Source organism: Danio rerio, chromosome 3, assembly GCF_049306965.1.
Source record: "Danio rerio strain Tuebingen ecotype United States chromosome 3, GRCz12tu, whole genome shotgun sequence".
In the NCBI taxonomy this organism is placed as follows: Eukaryota; Metazoa; Chordata; class Actinopteri; order Cypriniformes; family Danionidae; genus Danio; species Danio rerio.
In genome coordinates, this window is record NC_133178.1 from 28,058,455 (window position 1) to 28,076,118 (window position 17,664).

The window sequence follows — 17,664 nt, forward strand, 5'->3', positions numbered from 1 at the left end:
CATAGGAAGTCAATGGTTACCAGTTTTTTAGCATTTTCCTTATTTTACATTTTTCCTTTATTTTACATTCACCGGAAGAACAAAACTCAAACAAGTTTATGACAAGTGAAGGGTGAGTAAATCATAACTGAATGTTCAGTTTTTGGTGAACTATCCCTTTAAATGATTTCCAGACTAGTATAAACACTGTGTCTCTGTAAGGCTATCAAAAGTTGAGCTGCCAATTGTGAATGAAGCATGTTTGATATACATTTGTTGAATTGACAGAATTCAGCTTTGTGAATTATAGTCAAAATGTGCGCATGCTCTAATCCGATGTGCTGATTTCTCTCAGAGGCCCAGAAGTTGCCCTACTATGCCAGTTATAGTCATGTACGGCTGATGATCCACACCCTGTGCACCAGTCACTACCTGGATATCTTCATCACCTTCATCATCTGTGTGAATGTAGTCACCATGTCACTGGAGCACTACAGCCAGCCTCATGTAAGACTTTTTTTGGAATCAATCATTGTTTTGGATTTTTAAATTAATTTTTGTTTTGAGACTATTTTTAAATCTGCTCTGCATTTCAGTTTGATTTTAGTTTGCATAATTATGATTATAATTATTATTTTTTTTAATTTATCAATGTATTAATTTATTCATTTATTATTATTATTATTATTATTAATATTATTATTACTATCATTGTATTATGTTATTTTAGGTTAAGTTTTTATATACTTAGTTTTAGTAATTCCAAAGTTGAATGTTTACATAGCTAACGTAGACTATGTTCCGTATACTATGTTCCGTACACATATTCCATACACTTTTTGCTATTCAGCGCACTAAAAGGATCACTCCTCCATTATTGAAAGCCACATAAGCATGTTTGTGTGATCATTCTCTGGGTGAATACCTATTGCACAATCCAGATTTTGATTGTTGTCTTTTCGACCAGTAGTTTTTGAGAAAAGATGGGAAAAGTACTGCCTACGCATGTGTACTGAAAATCATAGGTATTATTGGTGTTCCATACACGATTAAAATAGTGTTCCATACAGGGCGCGTAATTCTTCCATGGTATTGCGCCACAACAAAATTCATCCCGCCACGGCTACATTACAGCTTCTCATTCAAAACATTTAATTTTTTTAATAGCAGGTAATAATCGCACCAAAACGTATGAAAAGGTAAGTGAATTATAACAGAGCAAACTTTTTTGTAGCCGCAGTAGTGCTGTGCGTCATTTGTTTAACACTTTAAGGTTACGTGCTGACTGACTGAATGACAGACAGGTGCATGATGCGTGAGGCCAGCAAACATGACGTATAGCCGTTTCACTTTACTTTAGGACGCATTAATATCGCTTTGTAGGTATATTAGAGACATTCATAAATATTCCTAACAAATCTAATAAATGCTGGAGACATAAATCGCACTTCAGCAGCATTTATTTGAGAGAGCACAAGAAGAACTGCATGCTTCTGAAGCGGCTTATATTTGAGGGGGTGTGCAAGAAGTTTTGTGCACCTGCAGAGGAAATTGATGTGCAAGCAAAGAGATCCACATCTCTTAGGCTATTACATAAATGTGATCTCGACTTCTTAATACCGCACTCACGACATTTGTCATTGAAATATAACCACAGGTAGTTGGTAGATCAGTGTAAAAAAAAAAGGCCTGCTGCCACCGCTGGAAAAAATCCTAGAGGAAACACTGTTAATGTTATATTTAATAACTTTTTATGAAAGCTTGAAATTATATAATATTATATAATGTTTATTTTATTACAGCATGACAATTTCAAATATCAAAACATTAAACTTATGCAACGTAACGCTAACTTAACTGACCTTTTATGTATGTAAACATCATAACTGCACAAAAATGACCCAAACAGCATTTGCAGCCAGTTGTACTATGTGGTCATCACCCACAACTGATGTTAAAATATCCTCATTTCAAACATTTATTCAACAAAAGATTATTTATGTCATAATTTGTGAAAACATAATGTTAATTTAATAAAGACTGCAATACGGTGTGATACACAAATAAAATGCAAGTGCAAATTGACATTGTCGTTGCTCTAAATGTCTCCCCTCGCAAGCGACTCTTGCCCCTTTACCTTGCTCACTGTCTATTTGCCATTAGGTGGACGTAGCAAACGTTCTGAGTGTTCTCTGAAATGTATGGTAGGAGGGTCTCTGTTGTGTTCAGGGGTGAAAGAGTGAGAAATAAAGATTACACAGATATATAGCTTGTTTACGACCCGTAAGTATTTATTTAGAGATTGGCATTAAAAGCTGATCTGTAAGGAACATCTTTGTGTACGGAACATGGTTAGTCTTTGTTAACATTACAACTATTGTGCAAACCTCTTAATAATAATAATAAAAAAAAAACACAATAATTGCCTGAACAAACACTCAATCCAAAAGCATACAAATTCAACAAATAAAAGTAAAAATGATCAAGAATTCTGACAAATGTCTTCATTTTAAGCATTTTACTGTATATGTATTTTTAAAACATGCCTAGTTCGCATGGTTTAGAAATGAAGAAAAGATAAATCATGTGTTATGTTTATACAGTAAATATGTTTTTTTATGAGCTGATCCTTTGGGCTGTAAAAGGGCCATCTTCTGTACATGTTTTTTTCCTAATAGCCACAGGTCAAATTTTCTACCCCAAAATAAGATCTTATGAATTCTGAAAATAGATCATTTATTTTTACTCAATATATTAAGTTCATTTTTTAGCGATTGAAGTTAGTCTTTGTAGTTATTTATTTATTTAATTTTTTTTATTTATAGTGGATTTTGTATTTTTTCAGTTAAGAAAGAAGTTTTTTGACCAATAATTTTAGTCTTGGATTTAGTGTTTACTTACTAAAATAACATTGGGACCAATGAGCCAGCCACAATAAGTTTAATTTGTGTGAGTCAGGTTTTCAACATTTAGTAACAGTATTTTATTTTACATAATTTTACTGTAGATATAATTGTAAATCATGTATAATCATATTCAGCTAACCCTAATTTACATCACTCGCCTTATTATTTTCAGTAAGACTTTTTTGTTTCAAATGTGAAAAGTTTCCCACATCCCTCTTGCTGATTTAAAGGAATAGTTCATCCAAAACTGAAACTTCCCCTTTTTTATTGTTATTAAACACAAAAATGCATATATATGAATAGTTTAGATGCAAAAATATCCTCTGTCGTCTGAAATTTTATTCTAAAATTATTAGTTTTATGAGGCTCCTGTATGTAAAATCTGTAATTTCACTTTTACAGAAAAGGATAAGTCCTTTTCATGGTCTTTAACGTTAAGTAACACAACATAAAGAAAAGAGGCTTAGAAAAATGTTTCTTTTTGATGGAAATTTCAGATGGCACTTACAATAGGTTTTTGCATCTGAACTCTTCATATTCAGTATACTGATGAGTTTTGGAAACCTGTAACGCTTGACTTCTGTAATATTTGTTTGTCTTACTATGAATGGCAATGGTTACAGTTTTCAAACATTCTTCAAAATATCTTCTTTTGTGTATAACAAAAAATATGCAAAGTGGTTCAGAAAAAGTCAAGGCAGAATTTTCTTTTTTGGATGAACTAACCCTTTAAGACTGGCCACTAAGGGTTCATGAATCTGAGAACAACTTGGCTCTTAACATGACTTCATTCTCAATCTACCAGGCTTTATCTGAACATTCACAGAATACATGATATTATTATAGTGCTAATGTAAAAATGACAGTTTCGGCTGTCTCTATGAACCCGAGGCGAACGTCTTTTAATCATTCACACCTCTCTTGTTCTCTTCCTCTGTCTGTCTTGCTTCCTCTCCGTCTGTATGTTTCCTTCCCCTCAGTCTCTGGAGATCGCACTGAAGTACTGTAATTATTTCTTCACCAGCACCTTTGTGCTGGAGGCTGTCCTGAAGCTCATCGCATTTGGCTTCCGACGTTTCTTCAAAGACAGGTATTCAGTTCATTCCCTTACTCGTCTTTCATCTCCTCACGTTTTCTCCACTGCGAAGCAACTGATAATTGATTTGACGAATTCATTAGATGTCGATACCACCTGACTGAATCCTCTTAGTTTGTTCTCTGGAGTCACTGAAGGGTGTGTGAATGGCAAAATGTTGTTGTGTCTGCTGTTGCGTTTACGGCAGCAGATAGAAATGAAATTAGCACTGCGTGGTGTTAATAGAACAAAGCGCGCATGACTACAGTGAACATGCTTATTTGTCTCGAGGGTTTAATGGAGTCTTTCTCCTGTGTTTGTTTCCCTAATAGAACTGCGACTTGTCATTAAGCTGACTACAAGACCGGTTCCTTTGGATTGTCATAAACTACATTTGAAAACGTTTAAAACACATTTGACCCTCTTTCCTTCATATTGTGATAGCTTTTTTCCCCAAGTGAAAACATTTTCCAAAAGGATACATTTGAAAACATGCTATTTTTTTTTGTATGTGCACATGTATAATTTTACAACTAATAAAAATGTGTTATATAATTAAATTGACATTAATAAGAAGACATTTACAGCTTTAAAGTCTGCATGCTTCAAGTTGAATTTAGTAATTGTAAATTCCTAATAATTCTAAATATTAAATCAAGTTGCAGAAACATCTTTGTTTCTATGTTTGTTTGTTTGTTGTTTCTTTGTTTTCATCTATGTTTATAAAAACTGAAAAAAATAGGCATGATACAGGAAATTACATGACACATAAGCACAAAACCTTATTTTAAATTTCTTTAATACATCCACGCTGTAAAAAAAATCTGGGTTTACACAATCGATTTATGTTGAGACAACATGAAAGAATTAAGTTAGCTTATTAGCTTTTACTAACTTAAGTCAATTGAACTTAAAGAAATTAAGCTGTCTAAAAAAATCAAGAATTATATTGTTTTAGCTTATTTTAAATAAGTCGTTTGAGCAAACATTCGTTTTTTAGTGCAGTTATTCATTCTTAAAACCCAAAACCATCTGAAACATAGTACAGTGCAAGCACAAAGGGAAAAAAAATGTAGTACCACTGAAGTTAAAGTACCAATTTCACTATTAACTAGTGTTTTATTAGAGTACCTGACTATTATTAAAATAGATTTTTATTAGCAGCTGTTAGATCACATTCTTCACACCAAATAAATAAGATCTAGCCCCAGATGCCAGATCCTGTCAGAAATGTCTGTTTGTCTCCAGACAGCAAGCCAGTTGAGCCGCTCAATACTCAAACCTGGTAACCAGTAATAAACTGAACAACAGTCTCCTATCAGTATAGGAGTTGACTGAGAAAGCTAGGGAGGAGCAGAAGCAGGAGACGAAGTAATGATGATAAAAAAGAGCAGAGTTTATTGAATAGTCTTAGTTGCGTATGATTTAATGCTCAGACTTCGTCTGACCTTGATAAATCCAACAAGTGTTATTATACCACAAGCAACAGCAATTGAAAATTACTGCTTCACAACATTGTCCAGAGACCTTGAAATGGAGACATTCTCTTATCTCTTACTCATGAACACAAGTGTCACTTGAATCCACAGTCATAAGATTAACAATATGGAACAAATGGAAATGATAATAAAGCAATAATTACAAGAAAATAGCATTAATAAAATATAAAACATAGTAAAGTGACAAATAATAATCAATAATAATTATTAAATCATTAACTAATGATCAATAACATGATATAATTATAATTATACAAATGACTAATGGTCATATGATTAAATAAAACAACTAAATGTAGAATAAATGAATAAAAACAAATGAAAATAAAACACAAGACAATTAAATGGTTACCTTCTTGAAGCAACACACACATCCTTAGTTAGATTCTTCAGTGTTGGGTAAAAAATACATTTATTAAAATCTTAATCCTGTCCAACTCTTTAAAAAAAAAAAAAAAAAAGAAAAGCAAAACACATAACACAAGCCATGACCTGAATACTATTAATAAGCAGCAAATGATGAGTTAAGAGACAAAATGTCATAGTAAATGGTTTGTTGATTGCGATAATACAATCTTCAAAAGTCTGAGCTTAAATTTGTCATTAAACACCACTGTTTTAATAATTTATCAGCTTTCTGAATTTTTAGCTTGATCATGAATTTTCAAGATCCATTTTTTATTTACATTTCACGTAGTTAAAATTATTAGCCACTTGATTTGTTTTTTCTTCTTTTTTAAAATATTTTCCAAATGATGTTTAACAAAGCAAGGAAATTTTCACAGTATGTCTGATAATATTTGTTTCTTCTAGAGAAAGTCTTATTTGTTTTATTTTGGCTAGAATAAAAGTAGTTTTTAATAATAATTAAAAAAAACATTAAAAAACTAAAATTTTAAGGTCAAAATTATTAACCCCTTTGTGACGAGTCTCTTTGACCAACCCACTGATCGGCCGAAAGCGGGAAGGACAGAGACTCATCTGCTCAATTGGGAACACCTGATTTCCCCTCTATAAAAAGTCTGCAGCGTTGGCTTGTGAAGAGCCGGCTTTTGCGCCTGTTTGTTTTGTTTTGTTTCTTTTTTACCCTTGGTTAGTATTTAATTTTGTTGACCTAAAGTGAGCACTTGATTATTCTTTAATGTTTAAATAAATACTTTTCGGTATCAAACCATAATGTATATGTCCTCCCTTTAATTTGTCATCGCCTTTGACCCAGGTCGTGACACCTTTAAGCTATATTTTTCGATAGTCTACAGAACAAACCATCATTATACAATAACTTGCCTAGTACCCTAACCTGACTAGTTAACCTAATTAACCTAGTTAATCCTTTAAATATCACTTTAAGCAATAGAAGTGTCTTGAAAAATATTTAGTCAATTATTATTTACTGTCAACATGGCAAAGATAAAGGAAATAAGTAATTAGAATTGAGTTATTGAAACTATCATGTTTAGAAATGTGCTAAAAAAAAATCTTCTCTCCGTTAAACAGAAATTGGGAAAATAAATAAACAGGACGGCTAATAATTCAAAGGGAGCTAATAATTCTGACTTCAACTGTATGTATTTAGTCACAAATGCAAGTGAAATGTTTGTACTGTTAAGAAAAGTCTTTTAAGACAATGCTACGTGATAAATTTATTACAAAGAGATTCACAGTGTTGATAGTCATTTTTCACAATCTTCATTGTCAACCTTCACAATCACATTCTATCAAAGGTGACAAAAATAAATACTGTTATCCTGCTCTAAACGTACATGGATTGTCTAAAAAGTGTGATTTAGACAGACCTTTAAGTGAGAGATTTTACTAATAATATCAGGATACCATAATAACGGTGCCAAAAGAACAGCACACTTTAATAATCCTATTCTCTCTGTATCATCTCAGTAAAACTTGTATTAAATTTTATTCATGCAAAAGATCGTTTTATTGCATTTTATGCATGCATAAGATCATTTTATGCATCAGTACAATAATTTCAGCCTTCTCTAACATTTCAGTGGATGCAAAGCTATTCTACTGTAGACAGGGAGAGTTTTGAAAAGAAAAAAGAATCACCAAATGGATCCAGATGAATGTAGAAGTAGCTTAATACTGACATGTATCAAGGTGCATCGAGCCAGCACAGGGTGTAAACATCCTGGCATTTTGTAGCTTTATTAGAATATATGGTATTGACCCATTTAAAAGAGTACAAAATCACACACACAAGCTCATGCCGCAGCGCACTTTGTCTTTTTTATTCACGCATATTCGGGTCTGACACCAGAAAGCTTTCAACAAGCCATTATTTATTGTCGTCGCTCTCTGCGCCTCTTAACTAGGTCACAATTACGAGCTGGATGGCAGAGGTGTGTGTGTTTGCGCAGACAGGTGTGCGGCGGCTGGTTCCAGCACCGCAGATGTGGGCGACTGTGATTTGTGTTGGGGAGTAAAAACGAGCCGTCCCTCGTCCTGCATTATCGAATCAGGTCACCTATCCTGGATTGGCTCCTTAATTCTCCCTAATTAGGTGTTGTTAAGTGGTCCCCAGCAACAGTTCGGCTCCCATGCTGCTTGTTTAACCAATCTGAGCTTCAAATGTTAATTTCACTAAAGTCACTTCTCTAGGGGCATTAAATGACCAGAGTGAAACGAAACTGGAGGGAAAGGTTGGATTCAGAGTGCGTGAAAGTTGAATTTTTAGAGTCACTGAGCAAATCTGTGCCTTGTGTGTTTGCACAGGTGGAACCAGCTGGATTTGGCAATTGTACTGCTGTCTGTCATGGGCATCACGCTGGAGGAGATTGAAATCAGTGCAGCTCTGCCCATCAACCCCACCATAATACGTATCATGAGGGTCCTACGCATCGCACGTGGTTAGTTACTCAAACACTAATGCTACATATATGCTGCTAGACATCAAGTCCCTAAAAACGTGTATGTAACAAGAACAGGACATGCAACAAAAAATAAAAAGTTCATCTTGGTTGGAGAAAATGTACAATACTCAATGTGGAAGAGTAAATGTAACCTTGTTAGTTAAAACGGGTCACATTTCATAAGGGACAGTTCACCCAAAATTGAAAATTGTCAGCATTTACTCGGCCTCTTCTTATTTCAAACCTGGTTAATTTTTCTGCTGAACAAAAAATAAGATATACTGAAGAATTATGGAAAAAATCTGACATTGTCTTACAAAGTATTTATTTATTTTTTGTTCTTACTATGGATGACAATGGCTGCCTTTTTCCAAACGTTTTTCAGAACTGTCTGGTTTTATGTTCAACCGAAGAACCTGAAAGCAGGCCTGTATTGGCTAATCGGGAGGACCGGGAGAATTCCCGGTGGGCCGGTCCGTTTTTTTGGCTGCGAGGGCCAGTGTCCCTATTGCTTGCTCTCTTAGCAGTCGCACTTTTTTCATTTATTTATTTATTTAACCATAGCCTCATTCTTTTTATTCATTATTTTGCCGCAGCTCCGCTCTTTATTTATTTTCTTACAGCCCCGTGAGCAAAATGCAGCCTGCAGGTTAATGATGATGTAACTATCATTCGACCGCAAACAGCGGCACCTAACTGAATATAAGAATTTGAATAATTATTATTAATGAATATTACACCTGCTCAATGAAAATCAGATGATTCACTACATTAATAAACCTGACATAACTTGATAAGAAATCTAAAAAGGGGAGAAAAAGTTTAAGTCATCAATAGAAAGTAATACTGTGGTTATGAGTCTTGCAGATAGCAGTCCAACAGCACCCACATAACAGAGCCGTTGTGGTCCAGTGGTCAGCACATTGCATTATGACGCTGCCGACCTGTATTCTTACCTTACCTGATTAATCGTTTTTTTTTTCATTTACATTGTTAAGACATATAATTCTGTTACGATTGTTGAACATTTCTAAAGTTGTCAAGCAGCTGTTTTCTTGAAAAAGACGTTATAGTGTCATTAGAAACTGAATTGGAAATGACGTTATTTTAATATAGTCAGTTGTGAATGAGGTGGGTCAGTCTAAGGCTTGAAACTTCAGGGCTGAAAAGGAGTCCCACTCCGGCCCTGCCTGCCTGAGAGTGAGTAAATGTTGAGGAAATTTAGTTTTTTGGGTGAGTTATCCCTTTAAAACCTTCATCAAACATGTGGTTGAATGTTGAAATGTATTCATTTATTGTGAGTTTTGCACCTTTTCCCTAAACACACCTTCATAGAGTGGAGGCTCTGTGACGTCAATTTTTTTATGCAAAAACCCAGAAGCGAGTTAACCTTTTAGCAGTTCCCTCGTCCCAAAGTCAATGGGTTTTTGAATGTGATTTCGGTTAAATCGCTTAAATAAGGTTCATGGCTCCTACAAATTTAAGATACTTTTATGTTTTATTCTACAACATAAAACACATCATTTACATGACAATCTTAATTGTTTTAATTGGTTAAGCTTCCTTAAAAAACACACTATCAAGTTGCTAAATGGGACTACATGCGATGTCTGATTATACATCATCGAGCTGAACTGGAATGGAACGCAGCCCGCTTGCGTTAAGCATTTAGATTTGTCTGTTATTTAAGTATTTTTAAAAATACTGGTTCATAGTTTGTAGAATTTTTATAATTGGGAATTCATATTGTGTGTAGATAATAACTTCACTTGTAAAGACCAACATGACATGATTGTTGATCATATATTTTAATTGAACGATTTTCTGAAGATACTGCTTATCAGTGCAGCCTGTCACTTTCCTGCACTCAGTAATGCAAACATGTGAATAAATTTGTAAAAATACTTAAATATTAAAATTTTTGTCATTTAATGTTGTTGTTTTTTTTTAACTGTATGTCATAACTGCAATATTTACACTCCTGCTTAAAATGTATAGCATATGTAAAGGATTTATACATATAGTTTCACAACTTATACAACAACCATAAAGCAAAACAAAACTGTTTTTTCCACTTAAACATTTTTGTTTGCAAAAGGCACATAGGTCTATGTGTTTTTGCGCATTTATTAGTTTATAATATATAACATAGATTATAAACCAAGAGAATAAATCTTTGTTATGGACCATATTTTTAAAAATAAGCTAGAAAAGTTGTCTGTAGCAGGGTGGTGCTGACATCACAAGTGAGCGTCCCGAAGGCACTGTAGTTCATTTATAGCCTAATGTTAGCTTTTCAATTCTTGTGTTTGCATTTAAGATCCAAAAGTGCTAAAAGATGTATTTTCGTGTAAAGATTATCCGGTTAGACAAAACGTGTAAGTGTAACGAACAGTGTTTGATGACAGAGCTAATTATTTGCAGAAAGTCTATGAAAAATCCTATAGGAAAAATCTTCGAAAATCCTTTAGGGATTTATTCGAGGGAACCAGTTTTATGCTAGCAGTCGATTGGCCTACAAGGTGATGTCATTGTTCCTCCACTCTATTAAAGGTGATTCTAGTTTTGTTTATCAAGATTATTTTCCCGTTTCCCATTTTATTTGTTTGTTTTTTTTTTTTGTTTGTAAAAACTACAGATTTAAAAAACATTTTTTTTTTAGATTTGTCTCCAAAGTAAATCTCAGTACATCTTGCTCTAAAGGCAAGACGAATTCCTCTAACTTACATCAGCTTGTGTTCAGATAAGGCTGAAATCCTGAAATTGGCCCTGCCGCACATCCATCCAAGCGTAATCTCCACAAGTGCTTATTGTCACACACCACAGCCATTACTCTCCTGTCTTTTATCTGTCTTTTATTTATTTGAGCCCTTTATCACTTTTATTGCGTTGGAAATGATAGGGAGTGAGGCTGGAAAATGTTGCAAGCAAAATCTGAACTTGATCTCCCAAAAGAGCACCACAGGCCAGTGTGTTCATGTGTTTATTTTCTCAAAATGACAAAAATCAAAAGTGCTGTACAGGTGTGAATGTTCACTTGCCTCATGATTTGATGAGTTCACATGTGACCAATTTGTTTATAAAACATTTCTTGATGCATCACAATGAATCTGTGTCTCTAATTCATAAATAATTAATCAACAATCAATAATTATTATTAACTTTTTTTGTATTTTTTTATCATTGTTATTAAAAATAAGAAGAATTTTTTAATAAAAACAAGTAGAACAAAAACATTATAAGAAGCTAAAAAAGTACAATACACTATTACAATAAACAGACAGATTACGTGGCTTTTTCGTTGTTGTTCATATACAGTACTTTGATTAAGTCAGTGCAAGTTTAGGCTACCAAAAATGTTTTTTCTCATGCATTTTAAAAAAGTTTAATGTCTGGTTGACAAGATTTTCTAAACAATCCACACTTACACATATCTGCCAAAAATGCAGTATTAAGTATGTCAGGCCATCATTTGGCACTGTCTTCTTCGTAGTAAACAGTACCTGTTGGGAAGGAATGATGTGCCGTTGGCGGAAAGATGCTTGTGTCTATGTATAATTTGCTGTGTGCATATTTAAGATGCATCTTTGCTTTTGTAATGTAAAGTAAATCCACACTTTGCTGATGAAGCATTAGAAAGCACTTGAGCAACAACACTACCATGTACTCCGTCATTGGTGTGCTTGTTTGTTTGAGCTTGCCTTTAATCTACACTCCCTTAAACGCATACTATGCGCATAAATGACATCAAGGTTTTTAAAAACTTTGAAAGTTTGAAGCTGTTTTCAAATAAATGCACTTTTTGTCATGGTTCTGCCACTCTGGTCTTGTAAATTCTTGTTTGGGTGGCAGAGCTCGGACACTAGTTCTGTCTTGTCCTGTTTCTGTCATTGTGTGTCTCTGTGTGTGCGCGCCATCGTGGGTGTACGCAGAGTGCGCGCGCTCCCGCTTGTGCACGGCCTCTGCGTGCCTCGGACGTGCGCGCTCTTGTACTCCTGTTTGTGTTTTTCGTCTGTCTGCAGCGTAGTGTTTCATTCCCAATTTGGTTTCGGTTTTGGTCGGCGCTGGGATGAAACATGCACGCTGCGTGTGTGAGTGCACGGTGAGTGCTTTCATTCATCGTGTACTCATGTCTCGCGTTCAGTCTTCTGTTGGTGTTATGTTTAGCATGTGGTGCGTGTTTACATGCACCGCGTACTTGTGTTGTTATGAACACGCGGTTAATGAGTTATCTCACTGGCTGCGTGTTCTAGTCTTGTTTTATGTGAGCGCATGCCTTGTGTTGTCTCTTTGTGTCATGTGCTCTCCCGTCTTTTGTCTAGTCCCACCCTCCTTGTTAACCCATTATTAGTTAATTATGTTCATCTGTTTGTGTGTTAATTTTCTACAGTTTATAAACCCCTCATGTCTGCTGTCCTGTGCCAGTTCGTCATCACATGTCATCGTTTGAAGCCTTGTCTTGTCTGTCCAGCCCTGTTCCTTACCAGCCAGTCCAGTCAAGTTTGTTTGTGTGTTTTGTTAATGTTTTCCTCCTCGGGGTAGTTTATTTTGCATTTTATTTTATTTTTATCATTTAATAAATTCCCATTTCCTTGCATTTGAGTCCTCGCTCCTTTTTCCCCATAAAATCTTTTTTTCTTTTTTGCCTGAGATGTTGTGTAAATGGCCTCTTAGAGTGGAACTTTTTTGTCTTTGTGCCTTATTTTGACTAACAATTTTGTAATTCTCTCACAACTCTTTAAACACTTTTTTTCTCATTCATGTGCACAAGTGCTTTTGGCGTTTTTGATTCTATTTTAATTTTGTTTTTATATACACAATTATGCCGTCAAACTGTTGTATAAACGCAATATCACACTCATAGTAGTGTGATATGGCTGTATATCGGCACTGGTGGGGGCACGCCTCCCACCAGTGCCATTGTACAGCTATATCGCACTGCTACGAGTGTGATATTGCTCATATATAAGTAAGTGCCCCCCAGCAATGGCAATATACAGCCATATTGCACTGCTATGAGTGTGATATTGCATTTATACTACAGTTCGATATTATAATTGTATAAATAAAAAAGACAATCTAACAAGAGAGTCTTAAAACCCTTTTTTAAGAGGAACTACTTTCTTCTGCCATTCATTCACATCTGCAGCTGATGGTCAGAACAGCAGAAACCATTGCTACTTCACCAACGTTACTTTAAAGTTAGTACTTCAATGATTCTCCAGCTTAAGGTCAAAAATGGTGACAAAACAGGTGATTTTTCTCACATTTTAAGATTATAAGGCAAAACGGCATGAAATGTCAGCAGTCTTATGACATTCCCCAGTATTTCTTTGTTGCAATCGGGAAATCACAATAACTAACCTTGAAAAAGACAAAGCAAAGCAAATGCTAGTATATTATTATAGTATGAACACAGAACTACAGTCCAAAGACAGTCTTACAGTCCTAAGTACCAAAGAGAGAGATCGACTTAGAATGTCACTTACCTATTTTATAATAATTTTATAGGCTGTAATTTGAAGTTTACGCTAAGTTTTTTTCCTCATTTTGGACTCATTTTGCATTCTCTGTCGCCATCTTGTGGTAGAACATCAACCGTCTTTGCTCTGCTCATTGTGACAGGCTGATGGCCGCAAACGCGCTAAATCTCAGAAATTATAAATATCTGAAATAAGCACTGTTTTCATAAATAAAATGCATAGTGCAATCTAAACAACTACATGTTCACCTAAAAAAGCTTCAAAAGCACATTATGTTAATAATAATCCTCAGAAGATTATAACAGCCTTATTGCTAACTACAGCCGATCAAGTCATTAATAAACTGGTAAGCATAACTGCTTCTCGTATCACGTATTCTACTCTCTCGTATCACCCGCAACCATCTCGTTTTGTTATTTCTCCCGGAAACCTCCTGTAACTTCACCCCCCTCTTTGGCACAGTCTGTAACATCCCTAGGTTACCAACTTGAGTACTGGCCGCTCAAAACCCGCTGCATAACACAGTAACTAACACCACGGTACAGTTACTTTTATATATATATATATATATATATATATATATATATATATATATATATATATATATATATATATATATATATATATATAAATGCATCATAGTACATAGTTTGTAAAAACAACTGTATTCCACAGCCACATCTCTAGTCTGCACCCATTTCCGAGCACCTTTTAATCCTTTAATCAGCCAGCCAGTGTGAAATGCAAATTAAATCATTTTATGTACAATTTTTATACAATTGTTTTTATTTTACAAATTGTTCATTTATTGCTCATTTCCAGTACTTAATTCTATTTGTCTCCCTAAATCTCTAATTTTCTCCTCCCCATTTCCCTGTAATACCTGATCAGTGGCCCATGCGTTGATAAGCCCCTAATAGCCGATGAGTCTTACGTTCGCCTCATTACCCAATAGGAGCCTTAGAAATATCGACTCCATCATACCAAAATGGTATTTTGCACAGGTCAGTGGTGCTGTATTATTGAGGATTGATCTGTTTGTCTAGAGTTTAATCTGGTCTTTAATCCTGCTGCTGTCCACAACCATCACTGAGTCTGTGTGCCATCACTCTACATCTGTACGGGGAGAGAGTTTAATTTTAGCCCTGACCTTTTCTTTCTCTTCTCATTAGCCGTTTAGACAGTAATTAAACCAAGGTGGAGGGGGGAGAACCCCTGTCTGTTATCGGCCTCTTTGTTTTTCTTCTTCTGAAATGATCAACGGCAGATAGACGTGCACACAGACGCTAAACTCTTCTGTTGAACTCTCTGTAACTCTCTGTTTTTCTTTCTCTCTGACAGTGTTAAAGCTGTTAAAGATGGCCACAGGAATGAGAGCGCTGCTGGATACAGTAGTTCAAGCCCTGCCACAGGTGATAATGCAACTACACACCACTTGATGAAGCATTGCATTGTCAACCCACCCCATTTTAGTCATATTTTGGCTTGCGAAGTGGAAATCATCCAAGCAGTGTCGACAGGCTGCTCATTGGCCCATGAAAATTGGTGATTCATAGGAAGCACAGACTCGCTCAGGGCAGATAATAACACAAAAGCAAGAATAAAGTATCTGCTTTTGTGCACATACAGACACACACATAAACATTATTGACTTCATAGGTTGTTCAAGTGAGATACAACAACTTATTTTAAGTGAAATGTTAAATGGTAATATTGTCATCATTTATTCACTCTCATGTTGTGAATACAACTTACTGTACAATTATTTTATAACACAAATAAATATATTTTTAATAAAATCACAGAAATTACATTTGAAAAATACATTATTACAATTAACAAACATAAAAAACATATTGCATTTTTAAAAAATAACTCAATACATGAAAATTGGTGATTCAAAAGAACCACAGACTCAATACGCAAAAGATAACACAAAAGCTGGAATAAAGTACATGCTTTTGCACACATACTGTACACATACACGCAATGTTTGCTTAAGTGAAATGTTAAAATGTAATGTTGTCATTTACTTACTCTCATGTTGTTCTAAACACATAAGACTTACTGTACGTTCATCATTTTAACACAAATATAGTCTTAATCTAGTCAGAGAAAATACATTATAATAAACAAACACAAAAAATGTATTATATTATAACGTAAAAAAATCTAATAAATTCTTACATGTAATTGCATACTTTATAACAGATAATACACTAAAAAAACACTTTAAATATACTTTTTTTTTAAATTTTCAATAAAACAAGTGACGTTTATTGATAAACTAATTTCGAGAGGATCACTAGCTTATGATTGCTTGCAGCCACCCCCGCATGAATCAATTTATGATTCACCAATCAGACGATTGAAGTTCCACATGACAGCCATCTTCGTTTTGACGAAACCACCCCTACTCCTTCTCCTTTCCTAGATGGGTGACACGGTGGCCCAGTGGTTAGCACTGTTGCCTCACAGCAAGAACGTCACTGGTTCTAGTCCTTACCAAGCCAGCTGACATTACTGTGAAGAGTTTACACGTTCTCCCCGTGCTCGCATGGGTTTCCCCCTGGGTTCCACGGTTTCCTCCCATTTGTCCAAAAACATCCAACTTAAGTTGATTGACTAATCCAAATCGGCACCATATATATGCTCCTATAAGTAGTTATCTCTTAAGAGCAATAACTTTCTGTTCATTAGCTACTAAAACAGGGGAGTTCTCGAGATCTACCTGAGCTCAAACTCCCCTCTTGCCTTGCAAATGGGAGGGAGCCCCAGGCTCGAGGATCTTATGAGCTCCACAGTCTCTCCTGGGACAGCATGCTAAACATGCTTTATAATCAATCATCAGCTAAGTGTGAAATCTTGAAAATACTTTAGTGCAAAAATGGTGCAAATAATGTCTCTTCACATATTAATTTAAAAATATTTCCACAGCACCATTTTTTTTTTCAGATGATGACAAATCTTTCATGCTTTGAAAAAAAAAAAATCTGTAATTACTACTTCTGTAATAACATTTGCATCAGGGGAAAAAAAACATCATTAAAACACCTGAAAACACCAAAAAATATCCATCATAATAAATAAAGCACAGGAACAAATCTGTTTATGTGAAAACAAATGGAAATTTAAGAAAAGTGTTCATCCAAGACTCAAAACGAGATCAAAAAAATAAATCCATACTAATCAAGCTTTTTTAGTCTAAAGGGGGTCGCACACTAGAAGCGCTACTCGGCATTGCGCCACGCAGCGCCATGTATTTTAGAATTCTAAACATAGATTTCTATCAGGTTATGCACACCGGCACCGCAAGTCCGCGGGTGTCTGTGGTGCCCAGCTATGACTCAGGACACTTCATATTTCTGCCATCTGAATAGTTTCATATTAAATTACATTCAAATGTGTTCATCGGCTGTGTGTTACCTTCAACTGTCATATGCGCATCTGGTGTGCAACCAGCTTAAGTCTTCTGTAAAGGCGTGATTGCTTTGTATAAAGAACAAATGTAATTTAGGCCTTTGTTTTCATAAAAAAACATTAATCAACAAACAAACTCACCTAAAAATCATCTTATACCAGAGTAGGTACTTTATTTTGATCTGAATTTACTACATTAGAAAAGTGTGCTCTGTGTTCTGTATATGACTTTGAATAGTATGAATAGCATCATGGGATGGTATAGGATATATAAGATGTGCACTTCAGAATCTTGTTAGTAGTAGTAGGTCACCTGGATACCTTTCGCCTGTTTTTTGAATGCTATGAATTAGGACATACAGTACTACTACTCAGCTCATATACTGTTTTTTACATACTATATAATAGGCGACCACATGCAATATTGGACGC

General features: G+C 35.0%; 1 protein-coding gene across 4 annotated transcripts in view; it reads left to right on the plus strand.

Moving 5' to 3' along the window:
- Positions 1 to 17,664, plus strand: part of cacna1ia (calcium voltage-gated channel subunit alpha1 Ia) — a 413,851-nt gene that overhangs the window by 346,499 nt on the left and 49,688 nt on the right. For all 4 annotated transcript variants that reach the window (XM_073944536.1, XM_073944538.1, XM_073944539.1 and 1 more), the window contains 4 exons: positions 335 to 486; positions 3,866 to 3,975; positions 8,193 to 8,326; positions 15,154 to 15,224. In XM_073944536.1, coding sequence (XP_073800637.1) covers positions 335 to 486; positions 3,866 to 3,975; positions 8,193 to 8,326; positions 15,154 to 15,224 — 467 coding nt within the window. The remainder of the gene's footprint in view (positions 1 to 334; positions 487 to 3,865; positions 3,976 to 8,192; positions 8,327 to 15,153; positions 15,225 to 17,664) is intronic.